This window comes from Lampetra fluviatilis, chromosome 19 (genome assembly GCF_964198595.1).
Source record: "Lampetra fluviatilis chromosome 19, kcLamFluv1.1, whole genome shotgun sequence".
Lineage (NCBI taxonomy): Eukaryota > Metazoa > Chordata > Hyperoartia > Petromyzontiformes > Petromyzontidae > Lampetra > Lampetra fluviatilis.
Window position 1 is genome coordinate 10,041,868 of NC_136293.1, and position 21,789 is coordinate 10,063,656.

Here is a 21,789-nt window from a genome sequence, read left to right on the forward strand (position 1 = left end):
AATGTTTTGCAAGAATGATAAACAAACTTTACCGATTTGCTTCTTCTTTTGATGCCAAAATAAATCTGTGAAGACAATGGCGAAGCGTCAGCGTAATGGGACGACATACGAGTTGTTAAATAACACAGCAATGGCATGGAACATTTCTTAAAAACCCTTCGATCAAAACATTAATTCTCGACTTTTGAGTAGGCATGTAATATTACATCGATAAATCAACTGCAGTTCTTATGCTACCGAGACAGTGATATACTGGTACAGAATCACGGGTGTGAGAATCGACATTCCATTCGTCTGCTGTAAGGTCATGTGACCCCTGCGGCCCCGATAGGCACTGCATTCATCACAATGTTAAAAATAATTGAGCCACGCTCACAAACTGAGGCAAGTCATTAAATTTCGAGGGGGACATTTATATCATGCCTACTGCCTAAAACAGGGTATTATTACAAAATTTTCTGGTGCGCCACAGAATAAAATTAGTGTGTTGATGGGCCACGTAGGTTGGGACTTGAAACGGGACATGACATCATAACCTCTCCTATTTGGAGTTTGCATGTTCTCCGGGTCCTCCGGTAACTTTAACATAGTTAATAGTTCGTTAACAATTTTTTTTCCCTCTAGTTACACTCACTTGGCTCCGCTGGGCATTTCGCCATCTTCGTCATCGTCTCGCCCGGGGAACGTCCCCGCGTAGATCTCGCCGCGGCAGGCGTCCCCGCCACCGGGGCTGCGGCAGATGACGAGGCGCGAGATGCAGTCGCCGCCGCCGCCTCCCTCGTACTCGAACTGGTACTCGTCCTCCAGGGCCTGCGCGCGCCGCACCGCGTCGCCGTCAGTAGGGCAACACAGCGGCGACAATGCATACAGGCGTACGCGCTCGATAACATGCGCGCACCAATTGCGCTCCCACGCTTTGTCAAGAGGTAACGGAGTTTGAGAGCGAGCGAGCAATCGGAAAAAGCGATTTGTAACCACGAGCGAGTTGAACGTCATAATGTGCGACCGACAACAGCAGCTTCCCACCGCATTCTGATCTATCCTTGTCGTGTTCATAGGAGAAAACCATTTGTTAGATAACAGCCCATGGAAGTGGATTTCAAAGTACTTGAGATATTTTCAAGTGACTTCTGGTCCACAGAGTAAAGGGTTAGCACTTTCCCACCCGTCCTGTTACTGAGAGCCAAGTTTGTCTCATGATAGTCAACATTTATGTATTACTCTCATTGCTGGAATTTAATGTAATGAAAAAACTTAATGTAATGTGTTGGTTTATTTTGTGTGCAGTAAAGGGTGACCAGGCTTAAGACCATGAACTCACTGCACTCGAGACCCTGGTTTTATTCACAGGCACTGGCCTGGATTCTAATCCAGCTTAGAGGTCTGCTCTCTAAGAGCTACATGGCCACCACCACATTTCATTTATTTAAACATGGTTCACATACTTACTGTTCCCATCGTGATGGAGAGCTTTTACCTGAGCTTTACAATACAAAGTGTTCTGTGAGCCCGGTTTCATTACAGATTCATAATTTATTTCCACAAGAAACAGAATATTCTTGGTTCTTTCGGGAAAGTCACGTAGAAGGGAAATAATAAAAATATTAAACAATAAAAATTATCACGACGTTTCGACTGCAACACAAGCAATCATCATCAGGTGTGAAATCCACAGCAATATTTTTTTTTTCAAATGTTCTTGCTGTGGATTTCACACCTGATGATGATTTCTTGTGTTGCAGTCGAAACGTCGTGAGAATTTTTATTGTTTTATATTTTTATTATTTCCCTTCTACGTGACTTTACCGAAAGAATCAAGAATATGAATCCCTGCCGTCACAAAAGCTTTAAATCAAAAAGAAACAGAATGGTAACATAATACATTTCAGAGTTGAAAAACCGCTATTTCTTTTTACCATGCCGAACCGCCCAGGGTAGAAACCGGTGAATGTTTAAAACTACTATGCTATCCGTTCCCCTGAGTGCTCATTATCCTTCTACATTTCTTGACATTTTGTCAAATGTTCATCACCTAATGCACTTACATATTTTACAACACCACGATATCTCTCAATGTTCCTAAAGCCAAGTGTTGCTATTATTAACATATGCAATATTTATATCAAGTAAATAACAATGCATGCAATTGAAAGTCTTTATTGGCAGTAAAATGCGTGTAAATTAAAAAACAACAGTATTCACATTAAGTGGGGATTGTATTTTAAATGCACTGTGCACACATAATTATCTATATAACAAATTTAAAAAAATAAACATTTTAAAAAGTTAGAATTGGGCCATGCGACCAAAAAATGTAACGTGGAAGATGACCGCAATGCGGAATGTTTCCCTGAATATTGTAGCATGCAGCTACTTAATCTGTATTTGGACATGGGAGAGATGGGCTGTGGTGGGTCATGAGGACTGGAGTTGGGATACCCTGTGCTAATGTGTCATATGCTTAACAAGTACCCTATCATCCCATCAGCGATCCCACCTCTGAAGTTGCGGGAATCCCCATCCCAGATTATCGGAGGCCTACGGTAAGGCGCATCTGAGCATCGCGTGTGTGACGTGGTTGCTCGCCGTGTATGTGGAGGCCCAAAGATACATTTCTCAAAAATCCTCTTTGCGTTCCCTCCACTCCAGCAACCAACATCTTGTCTCAAAACCGGCAACGAGGATCAGTGGTGTGGAGACATGACGGGCAAAGATAATTCTGTTTGGGATTTTAACTCAATAACTTCTCGGAACTCACTGCTCTGCTCATTCAACTATCTCCCCGGCATGGGTTGTATGTATCCATGAAGTTCCATTTTAGTCTGCAGGCCTCAATTTAAATGAATGTGTGCAAGAAAATCAGAGCTGCATCGATTTTCACTTTGTGGAAGCCACAAAGGGCCACTTTGATAGCATGCACAACCCGCTGGAATTGGACACGTGAATGCTCGTGGCTAGTGTGACAACAAGTGCGGAAGTTGGTTAAAACTCGCTAAGGGTGTTCGCCTGCCCACATATTCCCTCTTCGCGATCCTTACTGGCGTCGTTTCCTGCGGCAATGCTGTGGGATCCTCCGTCTTAATCCGTGGCTCCACTTTAAAATACTTTTCAATCTGCACAGACATGGGCGAGAAAATTAAATGGATTAATGTACAGGAATGTTCTACGGATATTACTGCAAAACAACAATCGTAATAATTTACAGGCCTTCTGTCAATTCACTGCTCGGCAAAGGCATCCCCATGCCATGTCAGGGTCATGGGGAGATGTTTCACCATACTTCACCATGCTGACCAGTGTGGGTAGGTGAAGTGGAGCGGCTATGACTGGTTGAGATGTCACTTGTTACACTAACTCAAGTCGCGGGTTCAAAGCACGGTCTGCCAACCACTGTGCCATCGTTCCACCAAAAGTAAGGAAAAGCTTTTAAAAGTATGAACCTTGGTAACATCAAGTAAAATACACAAATATAAACTTACGTCAAGCTCACTTGGAATGGACAGCTGCTGAGGCCTTTGCTTCCAAGTGTCTACGCTCTGCAAGTAAAACCAAACAAAACAAGTTTCATGACACCGAAAGGAAATGCCCGTTTGAGATAACCATCATCTAGAAATAGCTATGAAAGTCATAGCTTTCCATACATTTTAAAGCAATGTGTTTGAATGGAGTATGACCAGGAATGAGGAAACAGAACAGGACTGCATTGATATAATGTAAAGCAGAGGTGCTTTAAGGTACTTGATACTTTGATGTATTATCATGGGCGTAAATTGAAAGTTATCAATTCTTACAATTGTGGTTTAATACAAGCATGATGCATGGAATTGATCATCTTAAAAAAAGATTGTTTAATTATTCAACATGTAAGTAATCATGAATACTAAAGATGTATACCAATTTAAATTCTACGTATGCCACAATAAGTGTTGAACTGTGATTTAAATCATGACCCTGAATCCTAACTCGTAATAGAATCGTGTAAGAGTGATTTGTGCATGTGCATAAAGGAGTAAGGAAGAATGGAAAGTGAACACAGATTACAAATCAGTGGAAGTGGCTAACATCTAAAGTGGGATCAGTGGGGGTTCAAGTAGAGAGACAGAAAGCAGGGATGGTGAGTGTAGAACTGTATCCCGAACACACATTACAAATCAGTGGAAGTGGCTAATAGTGAAAGTGGGATCAGTGGGGGTATGAGTGAAGAGAAAGACAAGGCAGGGATGGCGAGTGGTTACGATGCAGTGGCTACAACAGTGGAAACGGTAATCAGTGAGAATGAGATCAGTGGGGTGTGGTGTGGAGAGAGAGAGAGAGAAGGCAATAAACGGGGAGCAGAGGACCGTGCTGGATCGTGAGAGCTTCAGCTCGACGGGCGGGGGTGCTGGTGGGCGCCGCTCTCTCCTGCGGCTCAGGTAGGTGTGCAGCCGCAGCTCCGGAGGTGGCGCTAGCGAGGCAGCCTCCTGCTGCCGCATCATGGCCGGCCACGCGTGCCGCTTCACGCACCTGCGCTCGCGGACGGGACAGAGGTGGGTAAGCAGCGCATTCGGCTCCTGTTAAACTTCCCCCACACCCCCGATTAGCATGGTTGGCTTCGTACGGTGCGGAAGAAGTTAAACATACACACGTATGTACAACCGCACACAGATGCGGATCGTACGAGACTGGTGCATTAATGTGTGTGAGCACCAAGTGGCGCCCTGGACACTTGCACAAATGTACATCTGGTGAGAAAAAATACCCTGTCCCGTATTTTACGGGGTATCCTGGGAGGCCCTAAGATTTTAAAATCAAATTTTGGATTTTTGTATTTTTTTATTTAACACAAGCCATAAAATGGAAATGTGCACAGCAACGCCGATTTGCTTTAAGCTGCATCTCCATGCTGCCCAGAAACGGTCCAGGGAGTCCCATTTTAGTACTGTACAGCAACTGCTATAGCCCTGAATTGAATATTACATATTCGCAACGTGATTTTCGGTGGTTTCAGTAGTCGCTTTTTTAATCCCTCTTCACATTTTAATAATGTAAAAAAACATTACAAGCTGCCAATGGGCTGAAAGGAAATAACGAGGTTTTGTGAACAACATATACCAGGGTACCTCACCCCTCAATTAGCCAGGTGCTTCAAGGATGTACTCTATGCACACTCTAGCAGTATTCCATTTGGCAAACAGACAAGAACTGTACAACACTGCAGGCTAGGTTGGTTAATTGGTACAATTTGTGTTTGTGAGGCATACAGATAATTACATGTAATTTGTGCATGGGAGCCAGACACTGGCATTGCCAAAGATGCAAAAAAAAGCTTGCATAGTGTAATCACCAATATATTCTCTTTCAAACTAATTATAATACATGAACCACATGTGATACATGCAATTCTGTAGTTGCTCCATTTTTATGGTGTCAAATCCTGTTTTTACCAAGTGTCTATGTGTTAGTGTAAATACTCCCTCTACATATGACTTACAACTAAAGTTGGGACAATCAAGTCAATTGGCTGAAAATTGTAATAAGTTACTCCGGCCATTTAAAAAATTGCGACTGCCCCACTTGCTGCCTCCCAAAGGCAGGAAACCCTCAACCTGCCTCCAGCAAACCACGCTCTGTGTGACACTCCTGATGCCAATGACACCTTGCGTCAAGTGACACACATGGGAGGAGGACTATTCCCCCCACCCCCCCAACAATGTCCGTGTTATCCAATTGTGTAATTGAACTGATAATCAGCAGAGTAAACAAATTTCTTAAATAATATAATCGGATAGCCGAGCTCGACTCACAACGACCAGTATAATCAGGGTTTTCAAAGACCTCTCGATGTACAGCCAACACAGGGGTAAACAGTCAGGGGGGGCTGCTGCTGCTGTGGGATGTCACAGTACCGTCGGATGGGCGGTGTGCTGAGCTGTTGCCGGTGGTGTAACAATCGGTTGGCGACGCACGTCACCGTCACAGACGGGTCAAGGCACAGCGGCTCCGTGACGGCCAGCAGCACGTGACTTTCCAGCGACAGCTTGTCGTCCTGCAGTGTCGAACATATAGATACAAAGATCCCCCATGTACCCATACAGACTGTTGGGGCAGGTGCGGTTATGAAGGTTGGCATGGCGCATGATGTGACAAGCACCACGCCCAGCCGCCTTTGTTTGCTGATGTCACCAATTTTGGCCGTGAGCAGGACTCGAACTTAAGTCACCAGATTCACAGCGCTAATCACTGCATTATTGCTCCATGTCATAAGCAAACACACAATTAAACACGCACAAACATAACATGCCGCATACTTTCTGGGGGTGCTCTGCCATCCCAAAGGTTGGCATTCATCACAATTCAAACACAATAGCTCCCAATGTGAATGTGGTCTCAACTGCAGTCTGGGATGATTCACAAACCTGAGTCCACTTGTGACTGTCGCTTGTTATGGCATTGATGTCACAGATCAGGGTCTGAAAATAACATTGAGTCTATTAGTGATGAAATCAAACTTTGTTAGTGGGCACAAAAATGTTTAGTTGAAGTGTATCACCGAGATTTCTGAAGGTACTAAAAAAAATGTCCCTCCACATGTAAAATACGAATTGTCATGGGATTCCATGAAGCCTACCTTGATGAATAAATAACATTCTAATACTCATCCACTTTTACCTGTGTGGTAGGCTTGAGCAGAACATGCTTTGTGTCAGGCATATGCCCCTTCATGTTGTTGCATTGCCTGTAGTCCCTGATTTCGGCAATCACGCATCCACTGTGGAATATGTTCACCTGCGAAAGGCAACAGTCATCATCACTCATTTTCTACTCACTGCTTCGTGAAGGCTCTCCATATAATGCACTGTCGTTTCTAATCTGCGTTCACCAATGCAATACAATTTAAATCTATAGAGCATTTAAACGTAACCACATTAAAGGTACGAGTAGAGCCCTGCAAATGCCTGCTCACGCCGATGGTGGCAGAAGGGCTTCTACTAGACGGAGTTCTAAAGGGCTCCCCCCCTCAAGAGGGTATTTGTTTTCTACTCTTCCATACTGGCCAGACATTGTAGAAGATGTGGAAGTACCCACGCTTCACCTCACCACATGTGCCCTCCCAATCGATTTAGAAGCTAAATACATCTAAATTGTATCGTATCATTGCACTGTTTACTGGTCCTACAAGAGTGCTAGAGATGTAGTAAGCCACCTCTGACAGGCCTGATGCTGTATACATGACAATATTTTAGAGGCTGCCAAACCTGCGCCTTCTCCAGAAGGTCCACCAGCACGGGGGGCAGCTCCCCCGCGTCCAAGTACTCCAGAAGCTCGCCCTCCTCGTACGGAAGCCGTATCGTCTCAGAGTCTACACGAGCACACACAAAACACAAAGATGCCTCCTGTTAGCTTCGCCGACTCGAAGCATATGCTCTCTAAATATCTCTTTTCTACCGACACATCCGAGTCATGCCAGCATTGGTCCCTAACAGAATGGTAGGTTTAACACTGACCGTTTTCCTAGCCGAGTCAGGACAAAACCGCAACAAGATGGCCTCATGATTTGGTTTCGGGAAAAAAGTGAGATGTTGGGTACCAGCTCCATTCTTGCCACGGAGCAGCAGCGAGTAGCCTTCGTTGCCCGGGTATAGGTTCACCACCAGGCACGACGGCCGCTCCTGATTCACAACTTTCTCCAATAGCTTCACATTCCGCCGCAGCCTCTGTACACACAAACACCGCACAGGGCGGCACAAGTCAGTGAGCGGCTCGGGACCCAACATGTCCTGATCAGGAAATGTGACTGTTTGAAAAGCAGCCAGGTTACAGAAATACAAGACAAGCACTAATTCTATATTTGCACACGTACATTCCTTTTGTCAATTAACTGCTTGATGACAGACACCTACACCATACAGGTTATTTGATGTTTTACCATGCTTCTCAGTGCAGGTTGGCAAGAATTGACATTGATTAGGGCCCACCATTCGGAGGACAAAGGGTGAGGGGCGGGTGCGATGCCAGTATGGCAGGGAGAGAGATGGTCTCACACAGACTACTGGACCTTGGCGATGGACACGAGCTATTGGGACATGGAATGTCACGTCACTAGGGGGGAAGGAGCCAGAGCTGGTGGAGGAGGTGGAAAGGTAGCAACTAAATATAATCGGTCTCACCTCCACACACAGCATTGGCACGGGAACCAAACTTCTCGATCGGGGGTGGTCTCTCTCCTATTCCAGAGTAACCCCTAGTGAGAGGCCCCGGGTGGGTGTGGGGATACTCACAAACCCCCGGCTGGGTGCTGGATACCTGGAGAGACGTGATTGGGAGGAATGCCTCCCCCTGATCTGAACCCGAACGATGAGATGTTATTGAAATTCTGCACTAGTTCCAGAATGTGAATAACAAACACCATGTCCGAACACAAGGATGCTCATAAGTATACTTGGTACCAGAGCACCTTGGGCTGAAGGTCAATGATTGACTTTATAGTTGTATTATCGGACCTAAGGCTGTATTTGAGAATAGGTTTTCCCCTTTTTTCTGGCAACAAAACAAGACGCCAAAAGGCTGTTTGGCGTCTTCTGGTCTAACACCGTTTGAGACTAGGCTCGAAAGAAAGCTGTCTCTGGTGTGAACCAATCAGTTTAAAAGACAATGCATATATTATCAGAGTGTTTTTTATTTGCATTCTGACCACAAGTATTGTGGTTAATGCAGTCATGATTCCTTGTAAAAGGTTACAGTTTTGTGTTTTAACATCTTACCACCTGTTTTGTTGCCAGAAAAAGGGGAAAACCTATTCGCATACTTTGGTACTGGCTAAGGAGGTCCCATGATCTAAGGCCGTATTGTTCTGGACACTCGGGTGAAGGAACTAGACCAGACACGTCCCACTGGGGGAAGACCCCAGGGCCAGCCCAGGACACGCTGGCGGGACTATTTTGCTCGGCTGGCCTGGGAACACCTGGGAATTCCCCAGGAAGAGCTAGAGTCTATCACCAGGCAAAGGGAGATCTGGACCACCGTACTGAACATGCTGCCGCCGCGACCCTCACCAGGACAAGTGGACTGAGAAATGAACGAACGAACCATAATGGATTTTTGCTGCTGCCTACCACATAGCCCCAAAGCCTTTAACAACCGATTCTCTACCGAGTGGTAACTTATCCAAGAACTATCCAGTATCCAGAATTCATCCTGTTCATCTTTTTTGGCTCATACCAGGTGATTTGGTCATAGCAGATTCAACTGGTTTATTTCATCTCCTGGTTAAATAAATGGTGCAAACAAGACTACTGGCATTGCTAAATAGGTGTTTTACAAAGCTACACATGTGTTGGGTGTTGATTTTTTAAAAATTACTTTACCTTTAGCTCAGGTTCTCTTTCACTTTCCTCAATGTATGTGTCATACATCTTCTGATGGAGAGATTTCCTATTCAACAAAACACCATGTGTTACAAATTTCAATCTGAAGTTTAGGTAGCTGGTAGTATAAATACATATTCAACAGCACATCTGTGAACATTTAGAGGAAACAGCAGCTTCTTCTAAATAGATAAAAATGTATCTCACAACAATAACCACATCACATTTTCTGCAGGGTGAAAATCACCAACTACACTTACTAATCCCAATAAATCTGGCTAAAATGGCAGTACTGAACTCAAACCTGCTTCACTTGGAAGCCAGTTACGTGCAAGTGATGGGAACGACATTTTAGTACCAAATCCAGTTTGCCCTCAAGAAAACATTGGGTGGATATTCCACGTATCTCGAAAAAAGATGGGCGGATATTCCACGTGTCTCAAGAAAACATGGGCGGATATTCCACGTGTCTCAAGTGGCAAGGGTTAGGGGGCATTTGGAGGTACCCCTATCAATTTAAAACCAGCCAGAACATTGAAATATTTCTCCTCTTGAAGCTGTTAATATTGTGCAAAGCGATGACAACTTGTTGTTAGCCACATCTCCACACTGCACAGAAGCGTCATGTGCCAGGCAATCTCCGTCTCAAATGTGTAGTAATAACTGAAGCATTGGATTGTTCATGCCAGATCTGGCTTGTGATTTTTTTTTTTATCATTCTTTGTTATTTTAAACGTTTTATTTTTTTTAAGTGCAAGAAAATGGATATTTTGGGGGCACCCCAACCCTGAATGAATCTGGTATATTGAGGAAACACAGTAACACAACTTATAAAATGCAAGAGAGCTCACCATTTTGCTGCCGAAGCTGCAGTGGTTTTTCTCCTGGGTGGTCGCTGGCGAGAACATTCTATTATGTACTGAAAAAAAATATAAACAAGAATAAATTCACATATGTATATTTACAAAATGCTGAATGTTTATAATGGCTTAAAGAGTGCCAGAAGGGTGTTGCTTTTTTGTATTATCTTTACAATATACACACCTCTGCACGGTCCAGTGCGTATTCAAGTGCTTTGGCCTGATTAACCTGCATCAGAAAATCATGAAAGATGTAGGTATCATTAGGCCCTGATAGAGCATCAGCATTGCAAATTAAAACACAATGACCATATCGTTTCATATAGAGGCGAAAGTTAACTTTGGTTATGCTCAATAATGCAAATATCTGATTATAAAGCCAACTTTGACCTTTTATAAATGGTTTTGGTAAGAAAGACCATTATAGGAAAATAAGGGTGGGTTCGATCAGTTAGACCAGAAGGCTCTTGAGAAACTTGGCTGTTGAGATCATTTTACACAAATCATTGGTAGAGTTGGGGCCTGATACAAATATGATGCATCCACAAAATGTCCAGATGCTAGAGGACTCATGAACAGTTACTTGCAAACGTCCCTGTTTTAGTTCACTTTCTGCACACTGGCAAATTAAAACTGGAAAAGCAACTATGGCAATAGCAGAGATGCCTGGAGGTAGTAGCATTTGTTGTGCACATGTCGTTCAAGTGACAAAAGACGTTAACTTATTTTAAAAAATGCTGACAAACCAATTTATTCAGAGAGCTCTTTTTTGTTTAGATTTTCCCAAGTCAGCCATGCGCAAAACCTACACAGATCTGTACATTGGTATGCCGTGTGGTAATTTTCATAATGATTTTCGGGGTTATGAAGATTTTGTGTCGTCATTGGGATGGGTGGACATATCATTTCTATTGTCACGGCAAAAAGTAGCCTATCGGTTTGCCTAACTAGAAATGTAACAGCAATATAACATTGCATATATCCAAAAACGGATTCCTGCGGAATAATACGCACCATCTTAAACGGTGAGGTCCTCTCACCCCTCACCCCAACAAGGGGTCAGGGTGCATCGATTCCTGGATAGAACACAGCCATACACGACATTAACATGGTCCAATATATTATTCAGCGAATCTTACACTGAAACTGTGCAATAGACTTCGTGACATTATAAGCGAACTATAGCTGTAATTGATATATTCCTAATATTACATAACTACACAAACGCATACACCACATGAAATACTTAGAGATGCATGCATACCACAGAATACACCTCAACAATATAGATGAAAATGTGTAGATGCACACAAGATACAAAACCTGATTAAAATACTAAAGAGCTTTCTTCAATAAAAATACACAAGTAAAATACAACGTAACATATAACGCACTATCCAATGCAAAACGCTATTCAAAATGCCATTGACAAAAACAGGATCGTTTTTGAAAAAAATTGTATTTAGACCCAGGAAGGCTTTACCTGGATACATGACAATACAGTACAGTTCTGTAATGCGATAATTCCATAACCCTTCTTCGAGGCATACAGATTACTGCCTCAACTCCGAGCTCGCATGCTATTGTTTACGGCTCAATCATAAAGATGTCAACGACGCCTCGGCATTTTCACCTCGTTCTTTTTACGTCGTCTGCCAGAGATTATTACTCGGCGCAACGAGCAAAAGCATCGCTTGCCGTTTTAAGATTCAAGTTGCTTCCCGCGCAAGTTTGAGCGCGAGTCGGGTGCCCATCTCCTGTAAACGCAAAAGATCCCTAAGCAAACACGGCACTTCCACGTTACCGCGACGAGAGCGGGTACATCCACGAAACGCATCATTTCATACATCAGTGTTTATGAACTACACGACGGCGCGTGCACATCATTCGCGCTTACCAACACACACTCACGCACGCACACATGCGTATATTATCGATTACGTTGATTTATTTAACAAACAAACACAAAATGTTGGGTCATCGGTATCACACAATCAAAGCCCGCGGCGTCCCTCTCGAGCAAGAGGCCACGGGCTCAAGCGGACCACCACCACCGCCTGCACCACAGCGATCATCGTCGAACACACGTCTCGCTAGCAACCATCGTGCAAGGCTGATATAATCGTGATGATGAGAATGATGATGATGAGGAAGATGATGAGGCCGCTACTAACCTCTCGCTGGCGCCAACGTCGTCCCCACCGCCGCCATCGCTCCTCCCCCTGCCGCCACCGAGGGGGCGGGGCCAACGTGGGTCCGAGCGGCACTTTGCTCCGGGGGCGAAACCAACAGCTCGCGCCGCGCATGCGCGGGAGTGAGCGAGAGAGAAAAAAAGGTTCCGGCCCACGTGGGATTTATGTTGTTGTAGTTTTTGTTCCAATTGGTGTTAACCCACGCGGTTTATACCCTGTACGCTTGTACAGGGAAATTGAGTTTTAATACGTGCATAAAAAACGTGTTTGTCTATTTGTTTGTGTTTCTCCCTGGTGTTGGGGCTTTGTAGGATGAACGTTGAGATTTATAAGGGTCACGGGGTGACCGATACGGTCTGAATTGGTCTGTAATAAGGTAGGGCACTGATAAGGGGTTGACTGGTATGTTCCTAACAAGTTGCAATTATTCTCCAAACTCTTGTGATGCAATCCACTCTATCTCTCCGGTGTCTCTATGTATGGGCGATTATTGAGTGACATTGCCGATTCTATATATATGCTTGTTTTGTCTTTTAGGGTAGTTATGTTATCGACGAATGAGTCGAGTTTTCGTTTATTTTCTTGTTTCTTTCGGTAAAGTCACGTAGAAGGGAAGTAATAAAATAATACAAATAAAACATGATAAAATAATTCTCACGACGTTTCGGCCACAACGCAAGCAGCCGTCCTCAGGTGAATAATTCTTCATACACAACAACGCAAGCAGCCGTCCTCAATCTTTAAATCGAAATTTTCGTTTATTGTGGGTGTGAACCGCTGCCAGCGCAGCAGCTGCATCACAAAAAACAATCTGCTGTCATTGTGTTTGATTTACGTTGCATGATTTGTATAATCATCAATCATGATTGATCCACTGTTGGATGCAGATCCTGTTGTAATTTGAATATTAAGGGGTAATATGTTGGTAAACCAACATCGGTGTGTTTTGTTTTGTTTGAAATTCAAAATAAACCGAACTGAACTTATATTCTTGTGAAATCCACACCTGATGATGATTGCTTGTGTTGCAGTCGAAACGTCGTGAGATTTTTTTTTGTTTTATTATTTCCCTTCTACGTGACTTTACCGAAATAACCAAGAATATGAATCCCTGCAGTCACGAAAGCTTTAAATCAAAATTTGAACTGATATTGTAATTAATTATTGTATGCTAGATGAAATTTGTTTTAAAGGGGACTATTTTACTTTGTGATTGTGAGCAACCCTGCCATTCTCTATTTTTGCAATCATCGATGCTCACCGTCACGAATAACCAAATGCACGCTTGGATAAAAGCCTCCCCCAAGGTGGCGCTCTATCCACCTGGCACCTGTACACGAGATTATTTCCTCGTTCCATCTCCACGGTGGACTTCCCCTTTGGGAATATTCCATCCCTTGGCTGCCACTACGTAATCATGTGTGACACACCAGCTACCGCTCCATCTAGCAAGGTGTCCTGGCTGCATATGCCCACTTTTGCTTGATAGTTATTTGACAGAGAATCAGAATGTCGTTTTATACTGGAGGAATCCGATGAGCTATGAAGCTCTTTGTTCACAGATGTCCAGAATTTTCACAGGCGTAGATGTGCAATTGACTATAATCACTCCTCAGGTGAAACCAGCGGAATGTGAAGTTCTAGCTCGCAAAACCCCCATGCAAAACATAACAACACATGAGCACGGGGAGATGAGAAAGTAAAGGTTTCTAATTCTGAAATGGAACCTCGCCGATACGGCATCGAGATCATTTAGATTATTTTGGTGCTATGAATGTCCAAATGATGGCCCACTTTGTTGAGCTATCATTTGTTCTCAGGTCGCTTCTGAACACATTCCTGCGGAGGGAGCTGGTAGGAACGTTGGGTTGCTCGGTCAATGGCCAGGGTCAACGGCGGCGTGGTGTATTCCGCAAATATGCCCGACTGTGAGGGCGGGCACAAGCCGGCGTGAGTACGTTAAACGTTGAGTTTTATAAGGGCACCACGGGGTGACCAGCCCCTCCCCACCCAGCCCCACCCCTCCCACCCCCCACCCAGCCCCACCCTCCCCACCCAGCCCCTCCCCACCCTCCCCTCCCCACCCAGCCCCTCCCACCCTCCCCACCCAGCCCCTCCTCACCCTCCCCTCTCCACCCAGCCCCACCCCTCTCATTTTTGGATGCACGACGGACGGACGGACACAATAATCCCCTGTGGGCTGGTGGAACCAGTGGGTTCCTACCAGTAATACATATTCTGATTCTGGGTGGGAGGGTGGGAGAGGTGGGGAGCGGAAGGGGAGGAGGCTAAGGTGGGGTAAAGGAGGGGGGTAAAGGGGGGAGGGAGGTAAAGTAAAGGGGTGAGGGGGGCAAAGGGGGAGCAAATGTGGGAGGAGGGTAAAAAGGGATGGGGGGTAAAGGGGGGGGTAAAGTAAAGAGGGATGGGGGTAAAGGTGGGAGGGGGGTAAAGAGGGGTGGGGGGGTGTAAAGAGGGGTGGGGGGGTAAAGGGGGGAGAAGGGGTAAAGGGGGGGGGGTAAAGTAAAGGTGGGTGGGGGGGTAAAGAGGGTAGGGGGTTGAAGGGGGAGGGGGGCAATGTGGGAGAGCGGTAAAGAGGGGGGGGGGGGGAAAGGGGGGAGGAGGGGTAAAGGGGGGGTAAAGAGGGGGGGGGGGTTAACGGTTGGCAAGAGCCCCGTGTCACGTGACAGGCGCCAGTTGGAGTCAGGCGCTGGCAGCAAGCGGTAAGTCTCCGCGTTAAAGTTTAAGGTTCTGTATCTAAAATCGTGTTATTTATTAATTTGGCTATTCCGATTTATGTTGCTTTAACATTGTGTTATCTACGTGTTAGGATAGTTCAGCCCATCCGGGTCTTGCTTCAAGTTGTGTCTGGAATCTACTCAATCTGTCGTCAAACGCGTGTAGGGATGGGACACTGAATGAAAAACATTGAGAAATCGAACACTACACGTGTTTAATGATACCATTAATGAACACGAAACGATAGGAATGAAGCCATTGCTGCTTTCGATGTTTTATTTTACTTTTCAGGATACATCGTAGCAAAATAACTCGTCATAATCTTGTAGAAAAAAACAAGCGTATGGAGGTGTTGTAGGGTGAACATTCACCCACTAACGAACATTATCTACTTCACATTCACTATAACCACAATTGCAGCTGTATATACACGATATATACCGATTATTGTAATTAAAGAGCTGAAGCAAGAGGCCACGTGGCTGATGGACAGCGGGGGAGTATTTCCTATATTTTATGACGATTTTTCGTTAGGAAAAAGCAACATTGATAGCGAGATATCGATGAAGTCACGTAGAAATAAAATAAATAAAATAATATAATTCCACGTTTCGATTGCAACACAAGCAACCGTTATCAGGTAGAACTAAATTTTCAAAATATCGATGTTTTTAAGTGTTACCAGGGATTCCACATCGATGTTTTTATATCGATGTTTATAGAGCCAGAACATTGATGTGACAGAACCAGAACATTTATTCCGTTCACAGAACTGTATCGGGTGAAGATTAAAACTAGATTAGATTAAAATTAATTGCCAAGTTAACTGTGCCCTGTATCCTTACATTTCATGGTTAAACAACCCATATTGGCTACGCACGGCGTGAAATAAGTTCAACATAGTACACATGCATACACGATTGACAAAGACAATTTAAATTGATGGATCAATGTCTAAAGTATTTAACGCAAACTGACAGATTTCACGACTGCGTCGCCATTAAACATTTTCCCGCCAATACTGAGGGCGTGACGTAACGCGTAAACGCGCCAATCACACGTCAGGTGGGGGGGAGGGTCTGGTGAGGAAGCAGGAGGTCTGGTGAGGGGTGGGAGGAGGTCTGGTAGGGGGGTGAGATGAAGTCTGGTGGGGGGGAGTGGGAGGAAGTCTGGGGGGGGGGGTAGGAGGTCTGGTCGGGGGGGGTCTGGTCGGGGGAAGGAGGTCTGGTGGGAAGGTGGGAGGAGGTCTGGTGGGGTGAATGAGGTCTGGGGAAGGAGGTGGCGTGGGTCACGTGATGAGGGAGAAGGGCGAGGCTCGTGGGTGGTCACGTGATACCTCGTGGAGCTGGCCACGTGTTCGCGAGTGGTCGACGGTCGCGCTCCGAAACAAGCAAAATCAGCAAAGTAATCATGTAAATGCCATTGTAAAAACTAATTGGTGATTATGTTTAATAGGAAGATGAACGAGGCGCAGGGCTCCCGTTACCGCAGCCGGGAGTGCGAGCAGATGGACGCGGGGCTCGCGGCGCTGGGCCTACACCGCGTGGCAGTGGCGAGGGACGCGTCCAGCGTGTACAGGGTTGTGGCGCAAGAGGTGACGCGTGCCTTAGCGATGAGTAATCATACAAGATTATTAACTAGACTTGTTATTTTACTCATTTTCAGAGCGGGGTAAATCCGACGAAAATTAAAGGGCTTTCGAAAAAGAGTTTTGACCATCATGGGACTTTTGCCAGTACCAGACTATGGGAATAGGTTTTCCCCTTTTTTCTGGCAACAAAACAGGTGTTAAGATGTTAAAACACCAAACTGAAACCTTTTACAAGGAATCATGTCTGCATTAACCACAATACTTGTGGTCAGAATGCAAACAAAAAACGTACTCTGATAATAGATGTCTTTGAAACTGATTGGTCCACACCAGAGACAGCTTTCTTTGGAGCCTCGTCTCAAAAGGTGTTTGACCAGAGGCGTCCTCTGGTCTAACACCAATCAGTTTCAAAGACAATGCATATATTATATATTTGTAGTAGGTTCCAGGAGACTTTGACGACGTAGTTGGAGGCACACTTATTTATTAAGCACAAAGTACATAACAGGCCGAGATGTACAACACTTGAAGGGGTATCGGCCCCTTCACCCGTATAACTGGGAGATCAACACTCTATCACACAGCTAGCCTACTCCTAGGTCCTCCACTACTGGGCTAGGGGAGGCTAGCTAACCCAGCCCTGGTTAAGCTGGGATTACGGCACCCTGAGTCCCCAGACCGGCTCTTACAAGAGCATTGGCTCTGGGCTCTCGGGGCCATGCCACTGGCTCGGCCTGGTCGGTCCTGAGAAGGACAGCGAGCCAGGGGAGTACCAGGGCCTATCTAGCAGGTCTTCTTGCTTCACTGGTTAAGGCTGAACACTGAACCCCGAGCCCTCCGGCTCACCGCCTTATATAGCAGCTCCCCCACTGAGGGGTGGGGCCGTGGGGGATCCCAGCTCCGTGTCAGCCCCCCAGGCTGAGCGGTGCGGACGTCGATGTAAGCGCCTCTCGGCGTACGGGCATAACCACGCCCAGTGTGTTTGTTAAGCCCTCTGTAACACCTCTACATATTATCAGAGTAAAGTCACGTAGGTAGAAAAGTAAAATAAAAAAAATATTCACGACATTTCGATTGCAACACAAGCGGTCGTCCTCAGGCAGAAAAAATAATCCAGCAGTGGAACTGCTGAACCAGACAATTTTTTTAAATCTCAATTTCCCTGTACAAGAATACGGGTAAACCGTATGGGTTGACAGGTATGTGTACGCCATAATCAAGCAGTGGATTGATCATGGCTGATAATGATTGTACACATTCTTAAAGTGCCTCAACTTGCTGCAAGGGCTACATGTATAAACATACCTCAACTAGATGAAGTCATTTTTATTTTATTAAACATTAAAAACATTGTACTGATGCGTTTACAACATCAAGTGTTCTGATAAATACCAGTGGCAATTTCATCAAATGTTTCAGGATTATACTTTTTTTCAGTATTTAAAGATTATTTTGTGAAGGAATATTTGCGGATGTTGCTGTTGCGAAAGTGCAACTGCTGTATACGCAGGCTGTGTGTTTGATTTTGTTTCAGATATTCTACACGCAGTCTAAACATCGAGAAGTACGGAGAGAGTGTGCACAGTTTATCCAAGGCAACAGTGATTCACTCAAGAAGGTGCTCGTGTGATGATAACCTATGAGCACTTGTTACTTTATGGTAGATGCTACTTAAATAGTATATCAAATCTTTAACTACATTTTATGTTTACCTACAGATTTCAAAAAGCCCCCTGAAATGTATCGTCAACAGTGTCCTAGATCCAAGAGTAAGTAAAATCACAAGGCAATTGCAGTTGTGTGTTCCAAGTCATGAAAGGATGGTAAAGCTATGGGGTAGAATAAGGAGTTTTATTTATTTATTGTTGTTACATTTATTTTAACAAAACGCGTGCCCGTCGTCACAGCCCGGTCACGTAGCTCACAAATCCGGGAATCAAAAATCGCGGAGGACCGACCCCGATGCAACCGAGCCGTAAAAAGATAAGGGGGGGGGGTTGGGGGTGGGTAAAAGGTGGGGAGAGGGACCCACTGTCCCAACTAAGTAAGGTCAACCATGTCGGCGAGAATAAGGAGCTTTGATTTGTTAACCCTGCAAGATAGAGAGTGCTGGCAAGCCAGGACTAAATGCGTTTTATGTTAAATAACAGTAAGGCATTATTTTCCAAACATAAGTAGATTGTAAAAAATGTAGTCGGCATTTTAAACTACTCTACTTTTGTATGAGCTCAGTATGTAAACCGGTAATGTAAATTTTCTGATTTTTTAAATTATATATGCGGTTTATAAAAGGACCTTGATCACGTTTGAGCTTTCGTGTAGGTTGTTTAATGCAGAGTGGCTCATTATTAGTACGTTATATTGTGGTTATTGACCACCCAATGGGTGATTGATTTGGTATGGTGAGGTTTATATTCAAATATGGTTAATTGCCAGCATAACCTCGGACACATGAAGTCTTGCACAACGGTGTGTCATTTTGATTGTTTTCTATCAGATGCCAGCTGGCAATGTGGAGATGGGTGCCCTAGCCTTGTTGTACAGGTGAGAGAAAAGCGAACATACAATTCTGAGCAATTCCACCAACTTGCTGGAAAGGACACATTGTTACTTAATCATTTTAAATGCGTTAATATCCTTAGAGGTTTAACAAACTACCAAGGTCTTTTCCATGTCTCATTCAAACTGGATCTATGCATATGATTAACATAATGTGTTCCTTTCAGATGTGATTTTTTAATCTACAGAGAGCCAAACAAACCACCGTTCAAGGCTACTAGCAATGGATTTTCCAAGAAGGTGTTAATACATGTCAAATATTTTTTGTATTATTAGCTACACTAGTTCATAAAGCATGTCTTCGTCTGGCAAAAGTTTCAATAAATATAATAATGAACCTGATATTATTTTTTACAATTTGTATCTACAATCAGACACTTACAACTACTCAAAAAAATTGTATATTTCCGCAAAAAAATAAAATTGTTGATGACTTGATTCAAGTTATATTTCAAGACGTACCCATCGGAAACCACTCAATTCAAAGGTTTAGTTATTTTCTTATTAGAAAGAACACGAATAAATAAACTTAATACTGAATGAGGGGAAGCTCATAACTTTTACCGTTTTCGAATTATTCAGATGTGAACATCATAAAATGCGTATCTTCCAAAACCGCTTTAATACGAAATATCTCATGAACAATAAAAGATAGAACAATGGTTCTCGCTTTAATTGTATTTGCTGTTTAACGCTCTATCAAACGAAAAGAAACGCAATCTTATATTTTGAACGGTTTCTGAATGACATACAAACATGTCTGGGGCACTAAAAAAAAATCTAGATTTGGGGGCCTTAAAATGAAAAATTTCGGATTTTCTTATTTTCCTGTTTGTGTGCTTAAAGCTACTTATGTACCAAATTCCAGCTTTTTACCTTGTCGGGAAATATACTCGAGGTTTTTTAGACATGCATACAGATTAAGGTCTTTATAGTATAAGATTGTTTTCATTCGCACATAACAATAGAGTTTTGTCTGAAGTTTAGTGCGTAGACAATAAGTTATTGTGGAAAAATGTTGACAGAATGAAATAACATTTGAAATATAATGCACGTGCAGTGTGGAGATGAAAGTATTCCTTTATGCAAGGCTAAATAACCATAACAAAATGTCGATAGGACAGCATGTTAAACAGTCACTGTAAATGTAACAAATTATTAGGTCTGGAGAATGTTATTAATGAAAAGTAATTCATGTGTATTTGGAGAAAGCAGATTAAGACTGCAGTAAAGATTCTGCTGATAATTTTATTTTGCATTCAGGTGATGCTGTGCCAACGCTATGAAGCGAAATATGATGCTGTCTGTTCCAAACACACGTACACAGCTGCAGCTATTTGCCAGTGTAAGGAACTTTTCAACATGCACCATTCATTTTGACATTAATCACATTAAACGGAATGTCCTGCACAAAACTTGTGAACTATGGTAATGGTTGTTTTCACAAGTATTGTAATTACACTGCAAAATGATATTACCTTTACGTGGCATTTTTCTGCGTGTGGGACAGCGATTGTGTACAATCTTTTGTACACGTGCGTGTTTGGGGTGAGTCCGGATGTGGTGGCTCGTGAGGTGGAGTGGTTTCGCTTGCAGGAAGAGGCTCAAGGTCGCCAAAAGGAGAGTCGGCATCCCACTACCTTGGCCCGTGATGGCAAGCCGTGAGTCCCCTAAGCATACAAAGTGACAGGCAGTTAATGCTACCATCATCAGTGCGTCCAATTCAAGTAAACCATTTTCTTCACAGATATGCTTGCAATAATAATGCATGTTCCAATGTATTTTTGTTTCAGATTGGTAGGATATTCATATGCTGAAAAGACTTCAAGAAAAATAATTAAAGCTGGCCAGGTATTATCTGTAATTTGTGAGCGAATTGAATATTGTGCCTGCATTGGGTTCTTTTGAGATCATGTTTATGCTGTAAAGCGTTAAAGCCAAATTATCTTGATCTGCCTTTATCCTCAATTCTAGGCTCACTTTCCAGAGTTTCCTTTCCGAGTGCTGAAATCGCTGGACTCAGAAATATATCGCAATGTGGAGTTTGATGTCTGGATTGATTCTGCAAGAGGTGTGTAAAGTTGGAATTTTATGTTTTTAATGGCAATAGTTAAATGTAGAGATCATGTTATAGCAAAATGTATGTGCTATGTTAAACTTTTATTTTTTCTATTTATAGATTGTATTAAGCATTGAACGTTTTATATATAGATATATAACAATTTAAAACGGATTCCTACATAACACATTTATATACTGGAGTAAACTTTGTATGAACAACAATATTACTCACTTCGTTTTAAAGGTATGTGGTATAAAATAAGACACAAGAGGGTGCTGTCTGATCATAATATGCACTACCGTCTAATGTTTTAATGTTGCATCCTTTACTTGATCAAAATACAGTTTTCCAAGTGCATGTTTTGTTTACATACCTTTTTGTAGGCTACACAATGACAAGATTTCCAGTTTTGGAGTTTTCAGGGGGTGAAAAGTGCGAGGTATAA

At 43.6% G+C, this 21,789-nt stretch overlaps 2 protein-coding genes and 1 long non-coding RNA gene across 4 annotated transcripts in view; 2 read left to right on the forward strand and 1 right to left on the reverse strand.

Moving 5' to 3' along the window:
• The window catches only part of SUPT20H (SPT20 homolog, SAGA complex component), a 33,858-nt gene extending 21,391 nt beyond the window's left edge, over nucleotides 1-12,467 (reverse strand). For both annotated transcript variants that reach the window (XM_078865030.1, XM_078865029.1), the window contains exons 1-15: nucleotides 12,379-12,467; nucleotides 11,219-11,280; nucleotides 10,389-10,433; nucleotides 10,196-10,263; nucleotides 9,345-9,411; nucleotides 7,568-7,694; nucleotides 7,236-7,339; nucleotides 6,649-6,765; nucleotides 6,396-6,449; nucleotides 5,886-6,025; nucleotides 4,341-4,503; nucleotides 3,480-3,536; nucleotides 3,039-3,113; nucleotides 635-810; nucleotides 33-65 (exon numbers count right to left, since the gene is read on the reverse strand). In XM_078865030.1, coding sequence (XP_078721156.1) covers nucleotides 33-65; nucleotides 635-810; nucleotides 3,039-3,113; nucleotides 3,480-3,536; nucleotides 4,341-4,503; nucleotides 5,886-6,025; nucleotides 6,396-6,449; nucleotides 6,649-6,765; nucleotides 7,236-7,339; nucleotides 7,568-7,694; nucleotides 9,345-9,411; nucleotides 10,196-10,263; nucleotides 10,389-10,433; nucleotides 11,219-11,221 — 1,229 coding nt within the window. In that variant the 5' untranslated portion in view covers nucleotides 11,222-11,280; nucleotides 12,379-12,467. The remainder of the gene's footprint in view (nucleotides 1-32; nucleotides 66-634; nucleotides 811-3,038; nucleotides 3,114-3,479; nucleotides 3,537-4,340; nucleotides 4,504-5,885; nucleotides 6,026-6,395; nucleotides 6,450-6,648; nucleotides 6,766-7,235; nucleotides 7,340-7,567; nucleotides 7,695-9,344; nucleotides 9,412-10,195; nucleotides 10,264-10,388; nucleotides 10,434-11,218; nucleotides 11,281-12,378) is intronic.
• A 2,642-nt stretch (nucleotides 12,468-15,109) lies between these two features.
• LOC144937524 (OTU domain-containing protein 4-like) lies at nucleotides 15,110-19,033 on the forward strand. Its single transcript, XM_078864766.1, has 5 exons — nucleotides 15,110-15,116; nucleotides 16,588-16,726; nucleotides 18,258-18,341; nucleotides 18,442-18,492; nucleotides 19,016-19,033. Exons 2-5 carry the CDS (start codon nucleotides 16,592-16,594, stop codon nucleotides 19,031-19,033), a joined length of 288 nt encoding a protein of 95 aa, XP_078720892.1. The 5' UTR covers nucleotides 15,110-15,116; nucleotides 16,588-16,591.
• A 196-nt stretch (nucleotides 19,034-19,229) lies between these two features.
• Nucleotides 19,230-20,590, forward strand: LOC144937501 (uncharacterized). Its single transcript, XR_013637749.1, has 3 exons — nucleotides 19,230-19,267; nucleotides 19,450-19,522; nucleotides 20,546-20,590. It is a non-coding gene; the product is annotated as an uncharacterized LOC144937501 (long non-coding RNA).
• The last annotated feature ends 1,199 nt before the right edge of the window (nucleotides 20,591-21,789 follow it).

Bases quoted from the DNA above. Each gene is read 5' to 3' on its own strand.
- LOC144937524 (XM_078864766.1), top strand. From the start codon at position 16,592: ATGAACGAGGCGCAGGGCTCCCGTTACCGCAGCCGGGAGTGCGAGCAG. The intron at 16,727-18,257 runs GTGACGCGTGCC...ATTTTGTTTCAG, and splicing joins ACAGGGTTGTGGCGCAAGAG to ATATTCTACACGCAGTCTAA. The intron at 18,342-18,441 runs GTGCTCGTGTGA...GTTTACCTACAG, and splicing joins ACAGTGATTCACTCAAGAAG to ATTTCAAAAAGCCCCCTGAA.